The following is a 21,115-nucleotide window of genomic DNA, read 5'->3' on the forward strand; positions in this document are numbered from 1 at the left end:
CGTTTGCGTCAAATAGGTAAGTAAAATATTTATGATACAGCTGATAATTTAAAAGAAAAAAAACCTTCTCTATATTTTGCAATGGTATAAATAAATGTAACAGTAGATTTTGTCAATTAACTTTGAAGATTTGAACTGTTTCATTCCCCTTTCCTGAATTACCTCGATTTGTTGAACACAACATAACATTGCAGCCCAATTTCGTCATACAGCTTATAGGTGTTTATCATATAGTTTTCCTTCTCGAGTAACTAACACGTTTTGAGTTTTAGTAACTCTTTTATAGAGTGACTTTTAAGAAGAACAGGTAGATGTCTATGTCCACACTCCACAGCCACTTGCATAGAACATGTCTTCAATTAGCTGCGAAATCGTAGCTCTTGATCTTTTTCTTTTTTTTTTGATTTTGTGATCTAACGTTAAGAAAATACAAAAAAAATAGTTAGAGCTACGTTTCGCAGCTAGTCTTCAATAAATCCCGTTGGTAATGACACACAGACAAGTGTATGATCAATTGAATTAAGAAACACTTAATAAAGTTACTTTATTCCATATTTTCTAGTATGCCGGCGGCATTTAATAGTCAAAGTTCAAGATAGACGAATCCTACGTAACATTATTAAAGTTAGTTAACCCCACTCCTGTGGTCAAAATATTAATATATAAATATACATGTAATATAAATATTCAAAACGACAGTTGATGGACAGGTTTTGTTTTTATACAGGTAACCTGGATATTCTATTCAATTTTGAACAAATTATTATTATTGTAAATGCTATCCTACATAAGGAACGGATGAATGACAAGGGTCATCAGCTGCCATTAATGTTTTTGTTTAACCTGCTTCCGGTACAAAGGCGAAGTTCTTCTTTATGTGTACATTTTATTATTATTAGCTCACATGGCCAAAGGCCAAGTAAGCTTATGCCATCACTTGGTGTCCGTCGTCGTCGTGGACAAATTTAAAAAAAAATCTGCTCCCCTGAAACTACTGGACTGACAGGTTTTAAACCTGGCATGATTGTTCCTTAGGTTGTTTTGCACAAAATGACTGTTGGGATGGTTGATTCATGGAAAAACATTGCCGCCATTACTAAAAATATAACATAGGGGTCAGATGGCAGTTTTTGCAAATGACTCAAATGCCTTTAGCAAATTCTGGCTGGGTAATATTGCTCATCATCATGAGACAGACCTATGCCAAAATTTTCAAATTGATTGGTCAACTAATGTAGGAGTTATGACCCCTGAAACAGTTTTTTTGTTGTTTTTTTTTTCACATGTACAACTTTGAAAATCTTCTTCTCTAAAACCATTTAAGATCATTGAATGAAAATGAGCATAGTAGGTCTTTAGTGTATTGTGCTCAATATGACTGTTGTGATTTTTAATCCGTGAATAGATATGGCTGCCTATACACATGTACTAAAAATGGAACTTAGGGGTCATAAGACAGGTTTTTGAAAAAAATTCAAAAATTGCTGCCTATAGCAAAATTCTGGTTCAGGTCATGAAAATGCTATGAAAAAAATTTCCTACATTTGACAATTTAGTTGATTTTAACTAAGCCTGTTTCATTCCTCAAGTTTTTCAAATAAGCAAATGGTTAACCAGGTGAGTGATTCAGGCTCTCTTGAGCCTCTAGTTTGACTTAAGTGAGGAATGCCTAGTACATAGCTAACGATTAATCAGTTCTGCTTATTTTATCCTAAGTTGAAGATCAATGTTAAAATTAAATTTTAATTTTGAATGCAGTTATCGATTTTAGGGTGTACAGTAAATCACAATGGTAAACGGATAAAAGAATATTATATCATGTATAGAATGTTGAGCTGATTTGAATACGTTAGTAAAAACCCCTTGACCTGACCTTGATGATGCATGATCCACACATGCAGGTTCTTTTTCTTTGTTACAAAAAATCCAAATTTGTAATTGCACAAAATACAGGTTAAACCCCAATGTGTTAATGCACTATGTGAACACCATTGCTTTTTATCTTGGCTTTTTATAACATGTTAAAGTGAACAAGGTGTGCTTATCAGTTGTTTTTGGATTTTGAACTAGCTTACAGTATACCTATCAAATTCCACAATTTTAGAGGGTTTTCATGATTTTGACCATTTGTCCTGCTAATACAATTTTTCAGGTCAAACTTGTCCCAAAACCCAACTTTATCAAAATTATCTAGAAAACTGAATTCAAACTCCTAAATTTATGTTTCAGTCTCATCTCTTTCTTTAGAAGAAACATAAATCTGACAGATATTGTTTATTGCTGTCTAAACAGGTATGGTTATGTTTTATGACAGGTAAATAATCTCCAAGGAGCAATCAACTGTTCAGAGTTATTGATAATGATTTACAATTAGAAAATGAATCCTGATTGGATCTACCACTATTTTATGAATGGGCAATCATTTTCTATAGACTAATTTTTACTGCACAATTAATTTTGACAAATACTGTCAATTTAACAGGTCTAAAATGATTCAACCACGAATGTAATTACAATAGTTTATACAAAATGAGTTACCTCCCTTACAGTACTTACATTTTCTGTAAATTTAACACTGTGCAGTATATTTCCCAAAAGTTTTGTTAGTAATTTAAATGGTGTTGATTTTGGAAATTTGATGCATTTCCTCTTACACTTAACCTCGTGGTATATATTTATTGAAAAGAAAAAGTTGCCAAGGTTCATACTTATTCCTTCTGGCATAAGATAAACACTCACTCTCCTCAGAATGATGGGGAAATGAACACAATGCATTTTAAAATTGTAGAAATACATATGTATGTGAATAAAATGTTTTCTCAATTATTTTTTAGAATTTCAAAATTTTCCACTACAAAAAGGGACTACAAACTTCAATTTATTACATTGCATACGTGTTGTTCAACTTGAAAAGGCCCTTTCATACTAGAGTGATTGTTTCATATATACTTTACTACAGTGAAATCCCTACAGTTGGCAAAATATGTCATGAAAATGTCTGTTCATATGTTGGCCTGCCTAAAATACCTCATGGCGATTTTCAAGAAATGGCAGGCATGTTACCGAAAAAACAAGTACTCTTTTGAGGTAGATACATTTGTACAGCTTGTTATATTTTCTTCTATTTGTTAAAGTGACTGTATTCTGTATCAATCTCAAATAAGAGTTAAATCCAAATTCAACAGATATTTATAGTTCATTTTATTGTTGTATTTTCTCACCACAATAAAATCAATACAAAATACAAACACCTTTTCACAATACAACAAGCTGTATCTACCTCAAAAGAGTACTGACTGTTTCTGTAAGCTAGTTGAAGAGCCAAAGGCAACTGATAAGCACACCTTAGTTTACTCAAAGGATGAATGAAAACACGTCCAACAAGATTTAGTGAAAACATATAATAAACTGTCGAAGAAAAACACTGTTTTCATGCAGATGCCAAGATAAATCGTATAGGTAGGAAGTAGGACCAAATGTAATAAAGATAATTGATATTTAATTAATTAACAAGATAGTCAATATTAGAATCGATAAAAACATAATTCAATGATTTAACAATGATACGGTGAAGATAGCTCTTATGAAAAAATTTATTCAAATATTTTTTCAGACTAAAAGGATTCTGCTTAAACTTTCGAGCTTTATTTATTATATTACCATGAAAACTAGGATGTGAAATCCCATTTTTGATTAAGTTGCAAATAAACTTCAGCATCAAGTCTTCATATTTATGAAAGAATATAGTAAAAGTCAACTAATTTAACGAAACCTTGACTAAACAATTTACCGGTAATACAGAGATTTCATTCATTAAAGTCAAAAACATTGCTACAAACATGGGCATATCACACTAGTTTAGAGATACATGTATATACATCATAAAACTGATCATATGGAGGAGCCAAAGGAATGTCTTTCACTTGAAAGGGAAAATTAACAATTGGAAAACAAAAAATTGTCCCTCTTTTCTGAACATAGAATGGTTGCATGTGAGGTGTGATATTTCCTTTGAGATTTTACAGTTGAATTTCGAAAGTTTAATACTTTTTTGTCAGATTCTTGTGAATTTCATAGCCTTCATAGTTGAACAACTGAATACTTTATATGTTTTCATTTTAGGAATAAATCTTTATAAGTTATCTAACAACATGATTTCTACATGAAACATTTTTTTTTCAGAATTACATTATGGCAGATGGGAGAAATACACCAGATCTTCCTCGAGGATTGATTGATAGAAGAGGTACACCACTTGGTAAAGGTGCAAGGTAATGTCAAGTTTATGTTAAGAAAAGATACTGAGCATATAGATTATTTCATAGTCTTCCTAAAAGTTCAGAGTCAACAATTTGTTTTCACTTTATTTTGTGCAAGTTAGTCAGTAAGTGATCTTTCCATCTGTTTAATTTATGACTGACTAATGCAATTTTTGTTTTCTTAAATGGATTTTTATTAAAATTACTGACAGAAAATTAATATCAAGTTTATTTAAATGTTTAGATTACCATCCATAAAAGGACCAAGAGATCTTACATTGGGTGGAATCCCAAAGAAAGTCTTTACACCTAAAATTCCAGTGAGAAAAACTGAACAGAAACTTGTAAAGCTTGAAGAACAGACGAAGTAAGATAGCTACAATAAAAGACCATATCTGATTCCCTTTATCAACATAGGAAACATATTCAAACATTATTAAGACTAATTTTTCTTTTATGTTTGAAAAATATTCATTTTTTTTTAAGTAAAAAAACTATATAATATCATGATAAGGAAATATTGTTGATAATAGTATTTTGTAGATTTTTAAAGGCATTGAATGTATTAACATCAACATGGAAGAAAGTAATGTTATGATTGTAGGGCAGGCTTGAGTGAAGTAAAAACTAAAGTAGAGAAAGACTTGAAGAAACAGACTCCATCTAAAACAGCAGACAGCAGTCAGAGAAAATATAAAGGCAGAAATGTCATCCATACTCATTCTATATTTGAAGATCAAGGGTCAAGCAAAAGTATAGCCAAAAGTAAGTAATAGTTTATTCAGTTTATTGATAATTAAAATTATTTAAAAAAACATGCTGAGATATTATTGTATTTTTTTTCTGAATTGTACTGGGTTCAATTTCATAAAGAATCTCATGATGAAGTTTTCCTCAAATCCTTCCTCAATTCAAATTTTGACAAATCAAATCAGTTGAAAATGAAGATTTGAAGAAGCACTCAAGGATTTTAGGAAAATGCCAATTTGAGAATGTTTATGAAACAAAGACCATATTGATATTGTGTGTTTTACAAAAAAAGGTTTAAATTTATCAGGATATTGATACTTCTTATTTTTTAAAAAAAGATCAGTTGACTTATCAAAAGATATTCTATCTTCACTTCATTTTGTTCATTTTGTTCATCAGATTCCTTGAGAAAATCCCTACCTGTATTTTTTAATCAGTATTGGAATATCTCATATTGAGTTTGAGTAAATATTACATTTTTGAAGTATGCAACTTTATTCATAAAAAATGGGTGTTCAGTATTGTTCTATATCATGTCAGATCTGTAACTATCATATCATTTTTGAAGTATGCAACTTTATTCATAAAAATTGGGTGTGCAGTATATCATTATTCTATATCATGTCAGATCTGTAACTATCATATCATGCTGGGAGCAATTATGATGGGGAAATGGTCTAATTGAACAGTGCTCTAAATCATCATTTAGAGGATCATAAATATTCACTATAGGTGTTGAGACAAGTTTAAAGGGGACAGGTATATCATGCTGTGATGATGCAGGTCTTTATTTATATTTGATGAATCTATATATCAAAGTTTTCTCTACAACTTGTAACCAACCAACATATACATTTGCCAAGCTATTGAATAATGTTTTGTTGTAAAGTTATTTATTTGATCTTTCTTACAGTTTAAAATTAAGGGCCTTATATTACAGAAATGGGTATGTCCAGTTTATATCAAATTCGGTCCTGAAAATAAACTTGGTCAAGTCAACATGGATATTGCCTAATATATTAATAAATATGTGCATACCTTGCCAACAAAGCTTTTATTTCATTACATTTGTATACCCCCATGAACTAAGCTTCACCCTGTATGTCCATACTATTTTCTAAGCAGCTTGCAGCATTGATGTGAAATTTTGTGGGATGTAATATAACCACTTGAAAATGTGCATACTGCCAGGAATTTATGTTTGGCAAAAAAATTCTAGAAATGATGGCTGTTGGACTCGGGCGTTTTTCAGCAAAACTTGGTCTCTTGGTCTGTCTTAACGACATGTAGGATTGTTACGAATCTCAGTGGCATGTTAGATCACCATATGGAGATGTACATATTGTAAGGAGTCAGTCATATTCTGTTATTGTGTTGTCTACAAAAAAGAATAGTACTGATTGCTGTTTGTAGAGTGTTTGTTTTTAGAAATGGCAGTAAATTGTGTGTCAAAAGTGCATAGTTGTCCATCATAAAATTGTGTCCAGTATGAATTGTATGTCCACATTGGTCCTCAAATGGACAGGGTTCAACAGGCTGCTGGGGTATTAGTCCCATTAGGGGCAATTTGTAATTCTTTGCAGAAGATATTGGCCACATGGGTCAACAACATAAATATTCCAACTGTGGAAGTCTTTTGTATCAGGACAACTTTTCACAAAATATTTAGTTTGTTGATGCATGTGGCCAATATGCCAATATGATAAAAACCCCACTGCAAACCTCCAAATTTGTAAATAATAGTTTGTGGTGATATTTTGACACTTTCATGTTGTAACAGCTCATAAATCCTTTTTGTCCAGGTTTAGTCATCTTTTTACCCTGAAAAATAACTATAAGCCTTCGTGTGGTATGCTAAATATTCACTGAATAACTGGGTATTAATAAATGTACATTTACCCCTTTATTTTGATGTTTAAATAAGGAGGTAGGCCTATGGTAAGGGACACAACTCTTACTCTTAGTCATTGGAATGTATGTATTCACCATTTTATATCAAGACTGATTTCATTCTGTTTCAGAGGAAAGCATAAAAGGCTTTGGTGAAATTTAATATGATACAAGCATATCACTGATTTCAAGAGATATTCCTCTTACCCTAGGTCTACCTCCTTAAGTTAAACTATCCGAATCATGTTAGAGATGTCATTCTTGCTTTTTTTCATTTAATACTAGCATCAGCTAGAGACCCTGAATCTTTGGGTGGTAGATTTAGCAGTAAGTCAGCCACTGCTACAACTACAAAGAAATTCATAAAGTCTGAAGTGAAAGATGATTCCACAGAAGTACTTGATTATCTACTAAGGGATGATGTAAGTTTATTGATATACATGTTATATCAACATATTTTTGAATAATAATGTAAGCTGTGAGATAAAAATTATAAACTGGTTGTATGACAGATACATGTACTTTAACTTTATAGAGTACATTGTATTCCATTCAAACAAGCAGAATGCTGGGTTACTTGCAAAAAGAAAAAAAAAAATTATCCAATTAAAGCACATGAATTAATATCAGCATGGTATGTAATGGGGTTTATTATGCATTTTTCCATGTGTATGTCAAGCTACTGGACTTCCTTGGTATGTCAGTTGATCATGCTTAGGGTGTACTTACTTTGTATCTGTAACTCATAATTCTATTAAAAAAAATCATATATATATATATATATATATATATATATATATATTTATATATTCAATAACAATTAGAGATTAGAGATAATTAGTTTCTGTCCTAGCTAACCCGTAATAGAAGGATGTCCTTTTGTTGTGTCCCTCTGCCAATCAGCTGCAAATGATAACATATCCCCATTTGTTTTATTTAAATAGCTGTCTTTGTAAGATTCATGCAAAATCTGAAAAATGTGACACACCCCAAAAAAGGCTACATATTTTTATTTTTGTAATTAAATTGTTTTATTGGTCTATACTATGAAATGTGTAATTATTCATTCAAGTCTGCCTACTCTTAGGAGATAATCGACATTGAAAATACGGTAGATTCTATTGTATTGAGTGCCATTTACAGAGTTATCTCCCTTAATTTTGAAATCTACAGTGCATTCTATATATTCAATAACAATTAGAGATTAGAGATAATTAGTTTCTGTCCTAGCTAGCCCGTAATAGAAGGATGTCCTTTTGTTGTGTCCCTCTGCCAATCAGCTGCAAATGATAACATATCCCCATTTGTTTTATTTAAATAGCTGTCTTTGTAAGAATCATGCAAAATCTGAAAAATGTGACACACCCCAAAAAAGGCTACATATTTTTATTTTTGTAATTAAATTGTTTTATGGGTCTATACTATGAAATGTGTAATTATTCATTCAAGTCTGCCTGCTCTTAGGAGATAATCGACATTGAAAATACGGTAGATTCTATTGTATTGAGTGCCATTTACAGAGTTATCTCCCTTAATTTTGAACTCTACAGTGCATTCTATATATTCAATAACAATTAGAGATTAGAGATAATTAGTTTCTGTCCTAGCTAGCCCGTAATAGAAGGATGTCCTTTTGTTGTGTCCCTCTGCCAATCAGCTGCAAATGATAACATATCCCCATTTGTTTTATTTAAATTGCTGTCTTTGTAAGAATCATGCAAAATCTGAAAAATGTGACACACCCCAAAAAAGGCTACATATTTTTATTTTTGTAATTAAATTGTTTTATGGGTCTATACTATGAAATGTGTAATTATTCATTCAAGTCTGCCTACTCTTAGGAGATAATCGACATTGAAAATACGGTAGATTCTATTGTATTGAGTGCCATTTACAGAGTTATCTCCCTTAATTTTGAAATCTACAGTGCATTCTATATAATTTTTATCTCCTAAGAGCACAGGTTATATGAAAAACCACACTTTTATTTCTGTTTACTATGACATTTCAAACAAAATATCAAAAATAAAAATATGTAGGCTTTTTACCCATGAATCACATTTTGCATGATCCTTAGCTGGAGTGCTACTTAAAAACCACTGTATCTGGTTCTGTTTACTATAAAAGAGTAATCAAGAGAACAAAGACTCCAGCAGAAATCAAGAGAATGTATTCCAGGGACAAATACCAGACATGGAAAACAGACAATCACAACAAAGAACATAAAGTAACTAAAATAATACATACAAAGTAACAAAAGTAAATGAGCAACTCGGACTCCACTAAAAACTGGGAGCATGGACCAGATGCACCGGTAGAGAAATCAAAAGAAGGTAATCCAGGGACAAAGACCAGACATTGAACTGACACACACAACAAAGAACACAAAACAACCAAAACAATACACACACAGTAACAAAAGTAAATGAGCAAGTCAGACTTCACTAAAACCTGGGAGCATGGATCAGATGCACCGGTAGAGAAATGCTTAATTGAACCAAGATCTAGTCAAACTACACAAATTTTGTATAAAGTGTACCTTACATGACAACTTTAAGTAAGATTAATCATTTTAGGAAAACTAGTTATGTCTTAAATGCAGAAGCTATAGGATTCTCTTTTCCAAGATTGTGCTCTTCTATCCTAATTTTCTAGCTGTATCATTGAGTTACATACTAACTCTTACAGCATGTACTGTAGGAAATCTCTTGATACTTTAAACTATCTGTTGTATTTTTTCAGTTTATTGATGGTACAAAGAAAAAGATTCAGTATATGGAACCAGTTCATCTTCCTTTATCTCAAATTAATTTAAAGAAAGGTGAACAAACTGCAGAAATCAAAGGTATTGTCTTAAATATTGCCCCTGTAAGAATCGGGCAGTAGGTGATACAAAGTAAGGAAAACATACCATTTTGACTGTTATGTCAATTGAACAAGTTGAGAGCAAGATTTACCACATCTTTTTGGTAAAATTATTAAAAATGTAATTAATAAATAGTTCGGGGTGAATAACTTTGTCAAGATATCAAATTTCCTAATAACTTATCAATTTTGTCAGATAGGTTGAGACAAAGTAATGTTGTGGTAAATGTATCTTTTGATCAGTTTATATTTTTTTTATTTTTGCCTGATTCTTTTTTAGGAGACATGTACTAATTGATTTTCAATTAAATGAGATAATTTTAGTATGCATTAACAATGTCAGTTCTCTAGATATGAAAAGCAGGAATGTCCTCACTCTTTTAGTGATTATATGAAAGCCTTCGCATTAGCCCATATAGAAATTAGAAATGTCAGATTTCCTTTTAATGACTAAAATAGGCTATGATTTTTTTATTTAAAGCAGTCATTCTTTTATTAAAATCATTTTAGATGTGATACAAATTCCTGATATGTATTTTTGATTTGTATAACCATTTTCAATATTATTTTGAAAACTTCTTTCCTTTTCTTCAATTTAGTTTACCAAGTAAAAGAAAAACTTTTCATATTCAAAAATACACATCAGGGGAACAGAATAAAAAATATTGTGAAAGGTCCTAGCTTTTTAGTACATTAACAACATGCCTCTCATTCTCTAAATCAACAATAATACTCTGACATGTTAGATGTTTGCTGAGAAGGTATTTTCTGACTTACTGTAGTGTAATTCTTTTTGTATATTGAGAAACTAAGTTACAGCCTGTGACATATTAGGAGTACAGCACAATATGTTGGTTAATGGTGGTCAATAGAAGCAGAATTTTATTTGTTTTGTTAGTTTTGTCAAGAAAAAACACATATTTGACCTTTTAGTCAAATATGAAAGTTACATGAAGGTTATCAAGGTATGTGACACACCAGGGATGGAGCCAAGATATTAGAATAAGGGGATGTAAACATAAGTTGAGTGAAGGAAAGATCAAAGTGTTTAGAGTTTATAAATGGGAAAACTTCAATTTCAAGCACAAAAATACATTTTTTTTCAATTGAAGGATTTTTCCTAACAGATATATGTATAAAATCAAGATTTCATGCAAAAATGGACTACTTTTCTTTTTAGATATTTTTTTAATGGGAAGGGGAATGCGCAAAAGTCCCTAAATCTGCAACTGCACACCACATACTGCCCAAGGTCTAAGGCCTTGGTCAAAAAGAGCACAGATTTGATCTTGAAGTAAATTAAAAGGTCACTGTTTCATGAAGGTCAATCAAGGTACAAGACAAATTTCCTCATAGTGCTCATGCTATAGACTAAGAACCTATGTAAAAAAAGAAGAAATGGCATGTATAATTCTTGTAGTTGATAATTTCTGTGCTTATCATTAAAATACACTATGCTCATTGAAACGTGATGTTTCATGAATCAATAAAACACACCTTTGTGGTATTAACATTGGTCACGCCCACAATTATTAAGTGGATACTTTTGTTGATCACTGTGTATTGCCTATTTATTTGGTATGTATATCTAAAATATAATAAAAGTAAAATAAGAGAAACATATGAAAATGTAATTAAAAGTATGTTTCATTTTTGATGTTTCGTTGGTGGGTAAAATGTTGACCAGTTGTACATTTTTGACATGAAGCACTGAAAAAGTGCTTTAATTTGAACTTCAGATCAATATTTAGGACTACATGAAGTTCAACATCGTTTAATTCCATCTGATTAAGAGTTCAGGCTTTTATGAAACATTATTATTTTGGCATTTGCTAATTTTCATGGATTCTGTCAAGCAAACTTATTTGCTGGTATAAATTTTTGTGGTTTAAAAAATTGATTACCCGGTAGTGTACATGGTGTTAAAAGATCAATTTGGGTACTATTTTTCATACTTTTCAGTCCGCTGCAAAAATAGCACAAAATAATATGTTTACAGCAGGTCAAAAGACAAAAAGTTGTAAGCAGAACAAACTTTTGTTTGACTAGAACAGGAATGAGAATGAGGGAGGAGGGAAGACATGAACAATCTGTTGTACATTCAAAAAGTTCTTATTTTAAATTACATCTGAAGGAATTCCGGTAAATATAACTGCATGACTGAAATAGAACCTTTAATTATAGAAGACCCAGATGGCGACACAGAAATGACAGAAGTTGATGACAGGAAACATGAAGATACAGTCTTAGAGGCAATGACTAAGTCAGGTTTGTTAATTTTAAAATTAGTGCTTTGAAGGTTGACAGAGTAGAGTTTACAAAGGCTTGCTTCAACTATCAAATATGTAACCCGACTAATATATTAGTCCGGCTGCATATTTAATAATTGAGTGGTAGTGTTTTAATGACATAGGTAAAGTCAGATTTGAGGATAAATGCCTTAGCAGCAGTAATTAGTATTTGAAGCATTGAATTAATTTGAAATCTTGATTATGTCTTTCTATTTGTAGATTTCTCTGATGAACTATTGTTTTTTCAATTCCCTGACTGTCTCCCAGGAATGCCAACTGACAGATTACAGACAGATGATGATGATGTAAAAGTACTCTTTACTTTTTTCTTTCTTAGCCAGTCATTCCTTTATTATTCTCCAATTTTTAGGAGAGTGAGAAACAATGAAGAGCTTGTTTACATTGATAGTTCCTGTTTTATTTGAACAAATATGGCTCAATTAAGGCTGAAAATATTCCTAATGGTTTGTGTGTTAATAAAATCCCTACACTATGATTTAGGTACCATAGAATGTTCTCCAACTGGTGTTATAAATGTTCACTAAGCAAAATACATGTTTACTGCTCCTGATAAAAAGAAAAAAAAAAACAATCGATATTCTTTAATACTGAAAAAAAAACTGTTTCAGGAAGAAGTGAAACCTGCACCAACTCAGATGATGACAGACTTTTCTGAGGGATCTGTTGGCAGATTAGTGATAAGAAAATCTGGGAAGGCTCAGCTGATTATAGGGAATGTTACTATGGATGTTTCAATGGGAACAAAGTGCAATTTCTTACAGGTAATTATCAAGTTGTATCATTAATGTCTGGTCTCTTTGACACTTTGATTTTACATTATAAAACTGTAACGTTGGAAACTGTTGATATGGCAGTCCAGTGGTAAACTAATATTGAATTACATAAATATCCAATTAAAGTATCACTATTCTTAGTTAAAAATATAAATATATGTACATTTCCATTCTCATATGTGTGATATTTTTTTCTCCACAAGAAAAAAATGTTTCAATAACAGACTACATGTAAGAATATTTAGGTATTTTACAGCAGAAATTCCAAAGGACCATGGTTTTATAAATGAAGTATAAATAGTTCAGTTTTAAGTCTAATATTCCTTTATTTGCAATACTATAAAATTACACTTATAAGCAGTTGACGATGATATAAAGAAACTTTGGATTAAATGTTTAGGTGTATTGAAAATATTTGTTGTATTTTGGATTTGAGTGAAAAACACATTTATGGTCACCATCAACCTTACTCTTATGTGAAAACAAAACTGTGTGTAGCAAATGGATACCATTTAAAAAAAACATAAGACTTAATAAATTTCTATCCCAGCCCCCATTGAAGATGTGGGATTTCTTCCATGAGTATTAGAAATTTCATTCTTTCAAAAGTAGAGTGGAGCAGGAAATGTGAAAATGTGTATTTCTCTCATAAGGGGAAGAAATCCTAGATTTTGTCACACCTAATTGGGTATATAGGTTTCACCTACTTTGTCTGTCAGTCCAGCCTTCTGTCCGAACTATTTTTAAGCAGCTTGCTGCATTGTTACGAAGCTTTGTTGGATGTAATATAACCACATGGAGATGTTCGTACTTTCAGAAATTTAAGTATGGCAAAAATTGTTGAAATAATGGCTTTTGAACTTTTTCAGCAAAACTTGGTCTCATGCGTTGTCCGCAACTTGTCCTCAACAACTTGCAGGATTATTATGAAACTTAATGGGGTGTTAAATTATTATTTTGGGATGTACATGTTGTCAGGAATTTATGTTTGGACAAAAATTGTAGAAATGACAGCTGTTGTAAATTATCATATTGGGATGTGCATAGTGTCAGGAATTTAAGTTTGATAAAAAAAATTGTGGAAATGATGACACTTGGACTTAGACATTTTTCAGAAAATTGAAAATAACAAAACAAAGAAAGGTCAGGAGTATTCTGTTTTTATTGTTCATTCCAGACCGGGCTCTTGCGCCATTGGGGTGAATATTTTATGTGTGATGCACAAAAAGGGTGGCATGTGGATTTCTATCAGTTCAAATCACCAATGGCCTTGGCCATTTCATAGTTATGAAAATTTTGGCAGTGCTGCAGGAGACCAATTGTTTCCCCTGACCCTGCTGACCTGGCCTGGGCAATGTAGGATATGATGTCGATAAGAACAGAAAGATTCTAATTGGAGCTGCAACATCAAAGTGAATAACAATTGGAGTCCGCAGAATGCCATAATAAATAAACATCTACATACATAAAGTGTATACAAACCTGAGGCTAACTAATTTGTTGGTTGAATCTCTCCTGTTGTCTAAAAAACTGTCAAGAAGGCCACTGGCCCCCTTTTGCATTTTTTTAGAATGAACACTGTGTTTTTGTGTTGTCAACAAAAATGTAGTATTGATTGCTGTTTGGAGTTGGGTGTTTTAGACATTGCAGCAAAGTGTGTGTCAAAAAGGCTTATTCTATCCACCATTTATTTTTGTCCAATCATATGTCCACATTGGTCCCAAAATGTTTAGGGTTCAACAGGCTGCGGGGGTATTAGTCACATGAGGGGCCATGTCTGGTTTATACCAGAACATTGGTGGATTTAAATATTTTGAATGAAGCTTAATTTATCAATATATTGCATAGGTTTTGACATGAAGTACTCAAAGCAATGTTTTGGTTTTTTGGTTTTTGTTTATGATCACAGATTTTGATAATTGAGTTTTGTTGATGCAGTAACTTTTTAGTACCGTAAACATTAAAGGTTTGAACAATTTTTAAACTGGCTAATATGGTAAAGATGAAAAAATTCTACCTGTATATGTTATACAAAATTAGTAATCAAGGGAACCAAGGTTATAGAAGTAATCAAAAGAATGTAATTCAGGGACAAAGACCAGACATGGAAAACAGACATGCACAACAAAAAACATAAAGTAACTAAAATCATACATAAAAAGTTACAGAAGCAAATGAGCAACTCGGACTCCACTAAAAAGTGGTAGCATGGACCAGGTGCACAGGCAGGGTAAGTGTCCTCTGCTTTTCTAGAAACACCTCATAAAAAGTCAAGTTCAGGATAGACATAAGAGGAAAGGAAAACTATGACATGTTGAATAAATCAGTTTTCATAGTGCAGATTGATACACCATAATGATCCACGAGTTCATGATGACGACCATAAAACTTCTGTAGTGATGACTTCAATCTTGTAGTAACATAACCCTGTTCTAGAAGCCTATTTGTTAGAGTTTTTAGCACGATACAAAATGTCTGCATAGTTGCAGCAAGCTCTGGCATAATGTATGAGTTGTGATATGAACACTCCATACGCTGGTGCTGAAGGGATGTTCCCACAGATGAAAGGAAAGTTGACAATTCTGAATGAAAAGTCATCACATTTGTCATAAAGTTGGGTCAATAGTTTTCCTTAACCATCAATTTCTAAATGTAGATCAAGATATGAAGCTGACTTCACAGTGTCTGTAGTATGCTTTATCTCAAGTTCCTTGGGATAGATGCAATGTATCAAATCCCCAAAATTAGGATTGTTTAAAGATAATACATCATCTATATATTGGAAACTGAGATTAAAGGATCTAGCCAAGCGATATTCTTTCTTTCAGATCAGATCAGCTATAAAGTCAGCCTCATAAGAATGAAGGAATAGGTCAGCAAGTAAAGGAGCACAATTTGTTCTCATTGGAATGCCAACCGTTTGTTGAAAAACATGTCCACCACACTGGACAAATATGTTGTCTGTTAAAAATTCCAGCATTTTGTAAACATCTTTCTTCCGTATATTTGGATGATGATTTGGAATTGTTTCTTACAAAGAAAGTACCAAAGGTATTTTGTAAGTACTAAAGCAAAGGAATTCACAACACACTCCAACAACTTGTCTATTTTCTTTTATACAGGATGTTGTGTCTATCCATACATCTGAAAACAGTGGAAGATTGAGTGTACTAGGACATATTAAACACAGATTAGTGTGTACACCAGACTTTGACAGTATGCTTGATACTTGACATTCACAGCAGTCCACCTTAGCATTAAGTATAATGGAGGTTTCAGTTCAACTTCAGTGCTCAGAAATCCAACATGACCATTGGTCTATAAACTGTATTGGATTGAAAATCCCGACTTCAACTATTTATCGCTTTTTCTTTGAAAAATATCAAATGTTACAGCAATAGGTTTGAGAAAATTGAAACAATAATAAAAAATGAACATGTTTTTGTCTTTGTTTGAAGAGTTTTGTATAGTAAAAATTTGTTATCTGTTTCAGTTGATCCAGATTAGTTTAAAATCAAAGTTTTGCTATATATGGGGAAGGGTCAAAGTCAGGACCCCCAGTGCACTGAGATTAGTAATTCACTGTAGAATAAATAATATGCATTGTTGGTATTTTGGATGCATTGCCATATTTAAGGATTTTTTAAAATTTTTAACACGGTTTATGAACAACTGTTCCAAAGTTGGTTAAGGGAGTGTAGGAACCTATGTGAAGGCCATGTGAGCTATTGCCATCACTTGGCATCTGTCATCCTCATCTTCTGTTGTCATCTGCCATTGTTAACAATTTTTCAAAACTCATCTCCTCTGACACTCCTTGACCAACTGGAACGTATGAATGTTCCTTTTGGTATCTTGCATAGAACTGATGTGGGAATTTTTTTTTTTAATTTTTTATCTATAAAAAAAAACATGGCCACTGTTACTGAAAATAGAACTTAAGGGTCAGACAGTAGTTTTTCGCATATATATCCAAAACCGTTAAGTTTAGCCAAAGTCTGCTGGGATAAAAGTGTTCAGTATGATGAGATCTATCTGTGGTTAAATTTTCTTTTTAATCTGTTAAGCCATGTTGGAGTTATTGCCCTTTTTTGATGTTTTTTTGCTATTTTTAATGTTATTTCTTTTTCAAAAATCTTCTCCAACACTCCTCTACCAATTTTAACCAAATTTAGTATGAATGTTCCTTGGGATATCCTGCATAAAATTGAATTAGGGATTTTTTATCCTTCAAAAAACATGGCTGCCGTTACTAAAAATAGAACATAGGGGTCAAACAGTAGTTTTTCGCATATATCTCCAAAAATGTTTGGTTTTGGCAAATTCTTTCAATTGCTGAAATAATCTTCCAGAGTTCAAAGTTGTCAGACAATTCCATGTAAGAGTTATTCCCCTTGAAAGGTGTAAAATGTTTTTTTTTTTACAGTTTTCAACCAATATCTTGAAAACTATGATAAGATAGAATGAAACTTACAGATGGAAATGATCCTTATGATAAGGCCTACAAAAGTTTGTAGGAATCAAAGTTTTCAGAAGACTTCTTGTTAAGAGTTATTGCCCTTGAAAGCCAAACAATTATGTTTTTAGCAGTGTTCAGCCAATATCTCGAAAACTATAATTGATAGAATTAAACTTTCAATTGATTTAATGATCCTTAAGTCCTACCAAAATCTTCCTTGAGTCAAAATTGTTGGACAACTTGTTAGAGTTATTGCCCTTGAAAGGCAAAAATTTTACCAGGTGAGCAATTCTGACTCCTGGGAGCCTCTGTTTTAATGAAGTAGTAATATTGAAGGTTCAAAAGAATGTTAAATCTTAACAAAACATCTTAACTAGACACCCACCATGCTGCTCTTTTAGGGTCAAGTCTACTGAAAAGGAGATACCAGATGGAGGTCATTTGTCATATTGGAAAAGGGTATTCTGTATTGGTCAATCAGGTCATGACGACACTGATAAAAGAATAAAATCTCCCAAAGCTGTGACGTATAATGGAGATTTATCCACATGTAATGATTTTCATACTTTAAATTCTGCACATAGATGATAATACACACACAATCAAGTACTGATAAATAAAATAATAGACATCATTCAATAAAGGGACTTTGTAATCTAAGTGAAGGGGTCCGAAGAGTGCAAACTTAAGAACCTTCATGTATAGCAAATTTAAGTATGGTGTATATGTCAAGGAGACAAAAACTCCACCGGGATGAAAATGTCAGTCCAAGGCCATTTATTCAATGAATGACGAGGAAATCCTCATACCACTTACCTCACACTACATGTAACTACTAATTATTAGGAACTTCGAAATGTTTACCAAATTTTCTCAATACTGCTTGAGATTTGACTATTTCAATCAGGACTATAAATTATGTGTTGAATGTCTTGTTCAAAAGATAAAATCATATACTGAACATTTAAATTTCAAGTTCTTTTTTTGTAGAAAATAATTAAGAAATTCTTTGAATTATAACTTATTAAGATATAAATACTTAATTTGTGATACTTAATTTTGGACCAAACTTCAATGTTAAAATTATCTTTTGTCTTTTTCATGTCAGCCTCTGTAACTTGCCATTTATCTAATCAAATGATGAAGCATATATGATACAAAAGCCTTATGATCAACACATATAATATGACAAATTATGTATATAAAAATAATAATATCAAAGTAAAATAATATAAATTATAAAATAATAAACAAGTGATCATTATTCTTTGTTAAGGCCAAAATTTAAAAAAAATATCCAAGATTCTAATCCCCTCTCAACCCAATTTGTTCACTTTCCCCTGAAAAATTTTATTTTGATTTTATTCCCAATTTAGATCAATTTCTTTCAGATTGATGGCATTTTTCACTTAAATTGATAAAAAATACATCAAATTTACCTGCCCACCCCTAATTTGGATAAATGTTGGATGAGAATCTAGGAATTGTTTTATGATGGCCTAACTTGTAACTGTTTTTTATACCTTGGTATAGACATAAGAGTATTTATTAAAGTTATTTAATATTAAAAATGCCAGACCAACTGACACCTAATTTTAATACAAAGTTCAAAAGGTGAAATAAGATACCTGTAATTGCATATCTTTCTGGTATTAATCAAATTATCTGGAATAGGTAAATTCCATCTTCACTTGCATTTATTGAGTCATTTGGCATAAGATTGGAGACATTGCAATGAAAGCAAATGGAATAAATTTTGAATTTATTATTTCTAAGAGTTTTTGGATGAGACACGATCAATGGCACTTGGGGGAGGATGGTTTCAACCACCCCCCCGAACCAATATTTTCTTCCAGTTTTGTTAATTTTTATTAAAATTGTGTTTCAGTCAGTATTTGGGCCCATTTATTGAAAAATATCACAAAAGAATGCCTAATACCACAATTATAGAAAAAAAATCAATTAGGATAGTACAAATGTAGTAAAGGGAAAGTTCACAAGTGCCTGTGACATTGATGTTGAAACATAGGAAAAGATAGTTGACAATGAGGAAATCAGAGATGCCACGTTTAACATGCAGTTGAGTTAAAAGTTTTCCTCTTTGGATAATTTTAAGATGAAAGCTAGGATTTCATTGTGTCTGTAGTTTCTTTACTGTCAATCTCTTTTGAGTTGATGAGATGAGAAAAGCCACCACAATCTAGGATTTTTAATGAAGAAACATCATCTCCATAGCAGAAGCTGAAATTAAGGACTGTGCCAACTTGAACTCCTTTATTCACTTGGATGAAGTCTGTCTCCTAGAAGTTAATAAAAACATCAGCATGCAGAGGTACACAATTCATGCAAATCATGGTCATCTGTCTGTTGAAACACTACTCCAAAAAATTGTCATCAATCATAATGTTCACTGTAATCACTGACTTTAAGCTCATCTAATCTAAAATAAGAACATTGTTTCACCAGATCCTTTGATCTCAGTTTCCGCTATATAGATGATGTATTATCGTAAACAATCCTAGTGTTGGGATTTTATGCATCACATCTATCCAAAAAAAACTTGAACTTGTGAATCAACTCAGTGTATCCATCTGCACTATGAGAACAGATTTGTTCAATGTGTCAATAGTTTCCCTTTCATCTACCCTTGATGTCAATGTGTCAATAGTTTCCCTTTCATCTACCCTTGATGTAACTTGATCAGTGCTCTCAGAACCTGCTTATGGAGCTCATATATTATGCCAGAGCTTGCTGTAACTAAGCAGACTTTAAGGTTATAAGGTTATATTGCTACAAGTTTGAATTCATCACTACAGAATTTAATGGTCGTCATCATGAACTTGTGAATCAATTCAGTGTATCCATCTGCACTATGAGAACAGATTTGTTCAATGTGTCATAGTTTTCCTTTCGTCTACCCTTGATGTGACTTTTTATCAGTGCTTTTTATGAGCAAATTGCTGGGTTTCTTAGAAAAGCAGAGGAGACTTACCCAACCAATGCACCTGGTCAATGCTCCCAGTTTTTAGTTGAGTCTGAGTTGCTCATTTAATTTTGTTAATAAGTGTTATTTTGCTTATGTCATGTTCTTTGTTGTGTGTGTCTGCTTTCCCTGTCTAGTCTTTATCCCTGGATTGCATTATTTTGATTTCCACTAAAACCTTGGTTCCCTCATTACTTTTCATTGTATCAATAATTTTTCATGACTTCACTACATAAGTTTTATGATCGTCATCATGAACTCATGAATCGCTACGGTGTGTCCATCTGCAGCAAGATAACTGAATTTGTTCAACAGGTCATAGTTTTCCTTTCCTCTTTCGTCTACCCCGAGCTTGACTATTTATGAGAAACTCGGCAGGTGTTTCTAGAAAAGCAGAGGATGCCCTACTGGTGCACTTGGTCCATGCTCCCAGTTTTCAGTGGAGTCTGAGTTGCTTATTTACTTTTGTTACTTAGTATGTATTATTTTAGTTACATAATGTTCTTTTTCGTGATTGACTGTTTTCCATGCCAGGTCTTTGTCCCTGGATTACATTCTTCAGATTTCTGCTGGAATCTTGGTTCCCTTGATTGAATAAGCGACTTGATTACTCTTTATAGTTTCAGAGACGAGTTACCGTGAGTCTGGTCTAAAAATATTATTACTGAATATTTTTTAATAAAATATTGCAGCTAACTAAACGTTAACAGTGCTAGCCTTTGTGATTACAAAATCATCAAACTGATCAATGAGTTAGTTCTTTTCTACTTTCATTTTCACTTTAGAAACGGATGGGAGTTAACCGAGTTTTCTCCGGAAGAATT

General features: G+C 32.2%; 1 protein-coding gene and 1 long non-coding RNA gene across 7 annotated transcripts; one reads left to right on the plus strand and one right to left on the minus strand.

Annotated features, from left to right (window-relative positions):
- Nucleotides 1-137: 137 nt before the first annotated feature.
- On the plus strand, nucleotides 138-16,289 carry LOC148619357 (DNA-directed RNA polymerase III subunit RPC4-like). 5 transcript variants are annotated; one of them, XM_088579174.1, is made up of 11 exons: nucleotides 169-219; nucleotides 728-860; nucleotides 4,183-4,271; nucleotides 4,504-4,626; nucleotides 4,864-5,024; nucleotides 7,185-7,321; nucleotides 9,642-9,744; nucleotides 11,949-12,032; nucleotides 12,275-12,366; nucleotides 12,685-12,837; nucleotides 15,972-16,289. In XM_088579174.1, exons 3-11 carry the CDS (start codon nucleotides 4,192-4,194, stop codon nucleotides 16,080-16,082), a joined length of 1,044 nt encoding a protein of 347 aa, XP_088435300.1. In that variant the 5' UTR covers nucleotides 169-219; nucleotides 728-860; nucleotides 4,183-4,191; the 3' UTR covers nucleotides 16,083-16,289. The 5 variants fall into 5 exon arrangements, with proteins under 5 accessions (XP_088435299.1, XP_088435302.1, XP_088435303.1 ...); XM_088579173.1 differs by lacking the exon at nucleotides 728-860 and having other exon boundaries at nucleotides 138-219; XM_088579176.1 differs by lacking the exon at nucleotides 728-860 and having other exon boundaries at nucleotides 138-219; nucleotides 12,275-12,360.
- Nucleotides 16,290-19,199: 2,910 nt separating this feature from the next.
- Nucleotides 19,200-21,102, minus strand: LOC148619358 (uncharacterized). 2 transcript variants are annotated; one of them, XR_015921575.1, is made up of 2 exons: nucleotides 21,009-21,102; nucleotides 19,200-19,748 (listed from the first exon to the last, which is right to left on the minus strand). It is a non-coding gene; the product is annotated as an uncharacterized LOC148619358 (long non-coding RNA). The 2 variants fall into 2 exon arrangements; XR_015921576.1 differs by having other exon boundaries at nucleotides 20,929-21,102.
- Between the last annotated feature and the right edge of the window lie 13 nt (nucleotides 21,103-21,115).

The sequence above is a fragment of the Perna viridis genome, chromosome 4 (genome assembly GCF_037379345.1).
Source record: "Perna viridis isolate PV_CMFRI_1.1 ecotype Kerala chromosome 4, ASM3737934v1, whole genome shotgun sequence".
Lineage (NCBI taxonomy): Eukaryota > Metazoa > Mollusca > Bivalvia > Mytilida > Mytilidae > Perna > Perna viridis.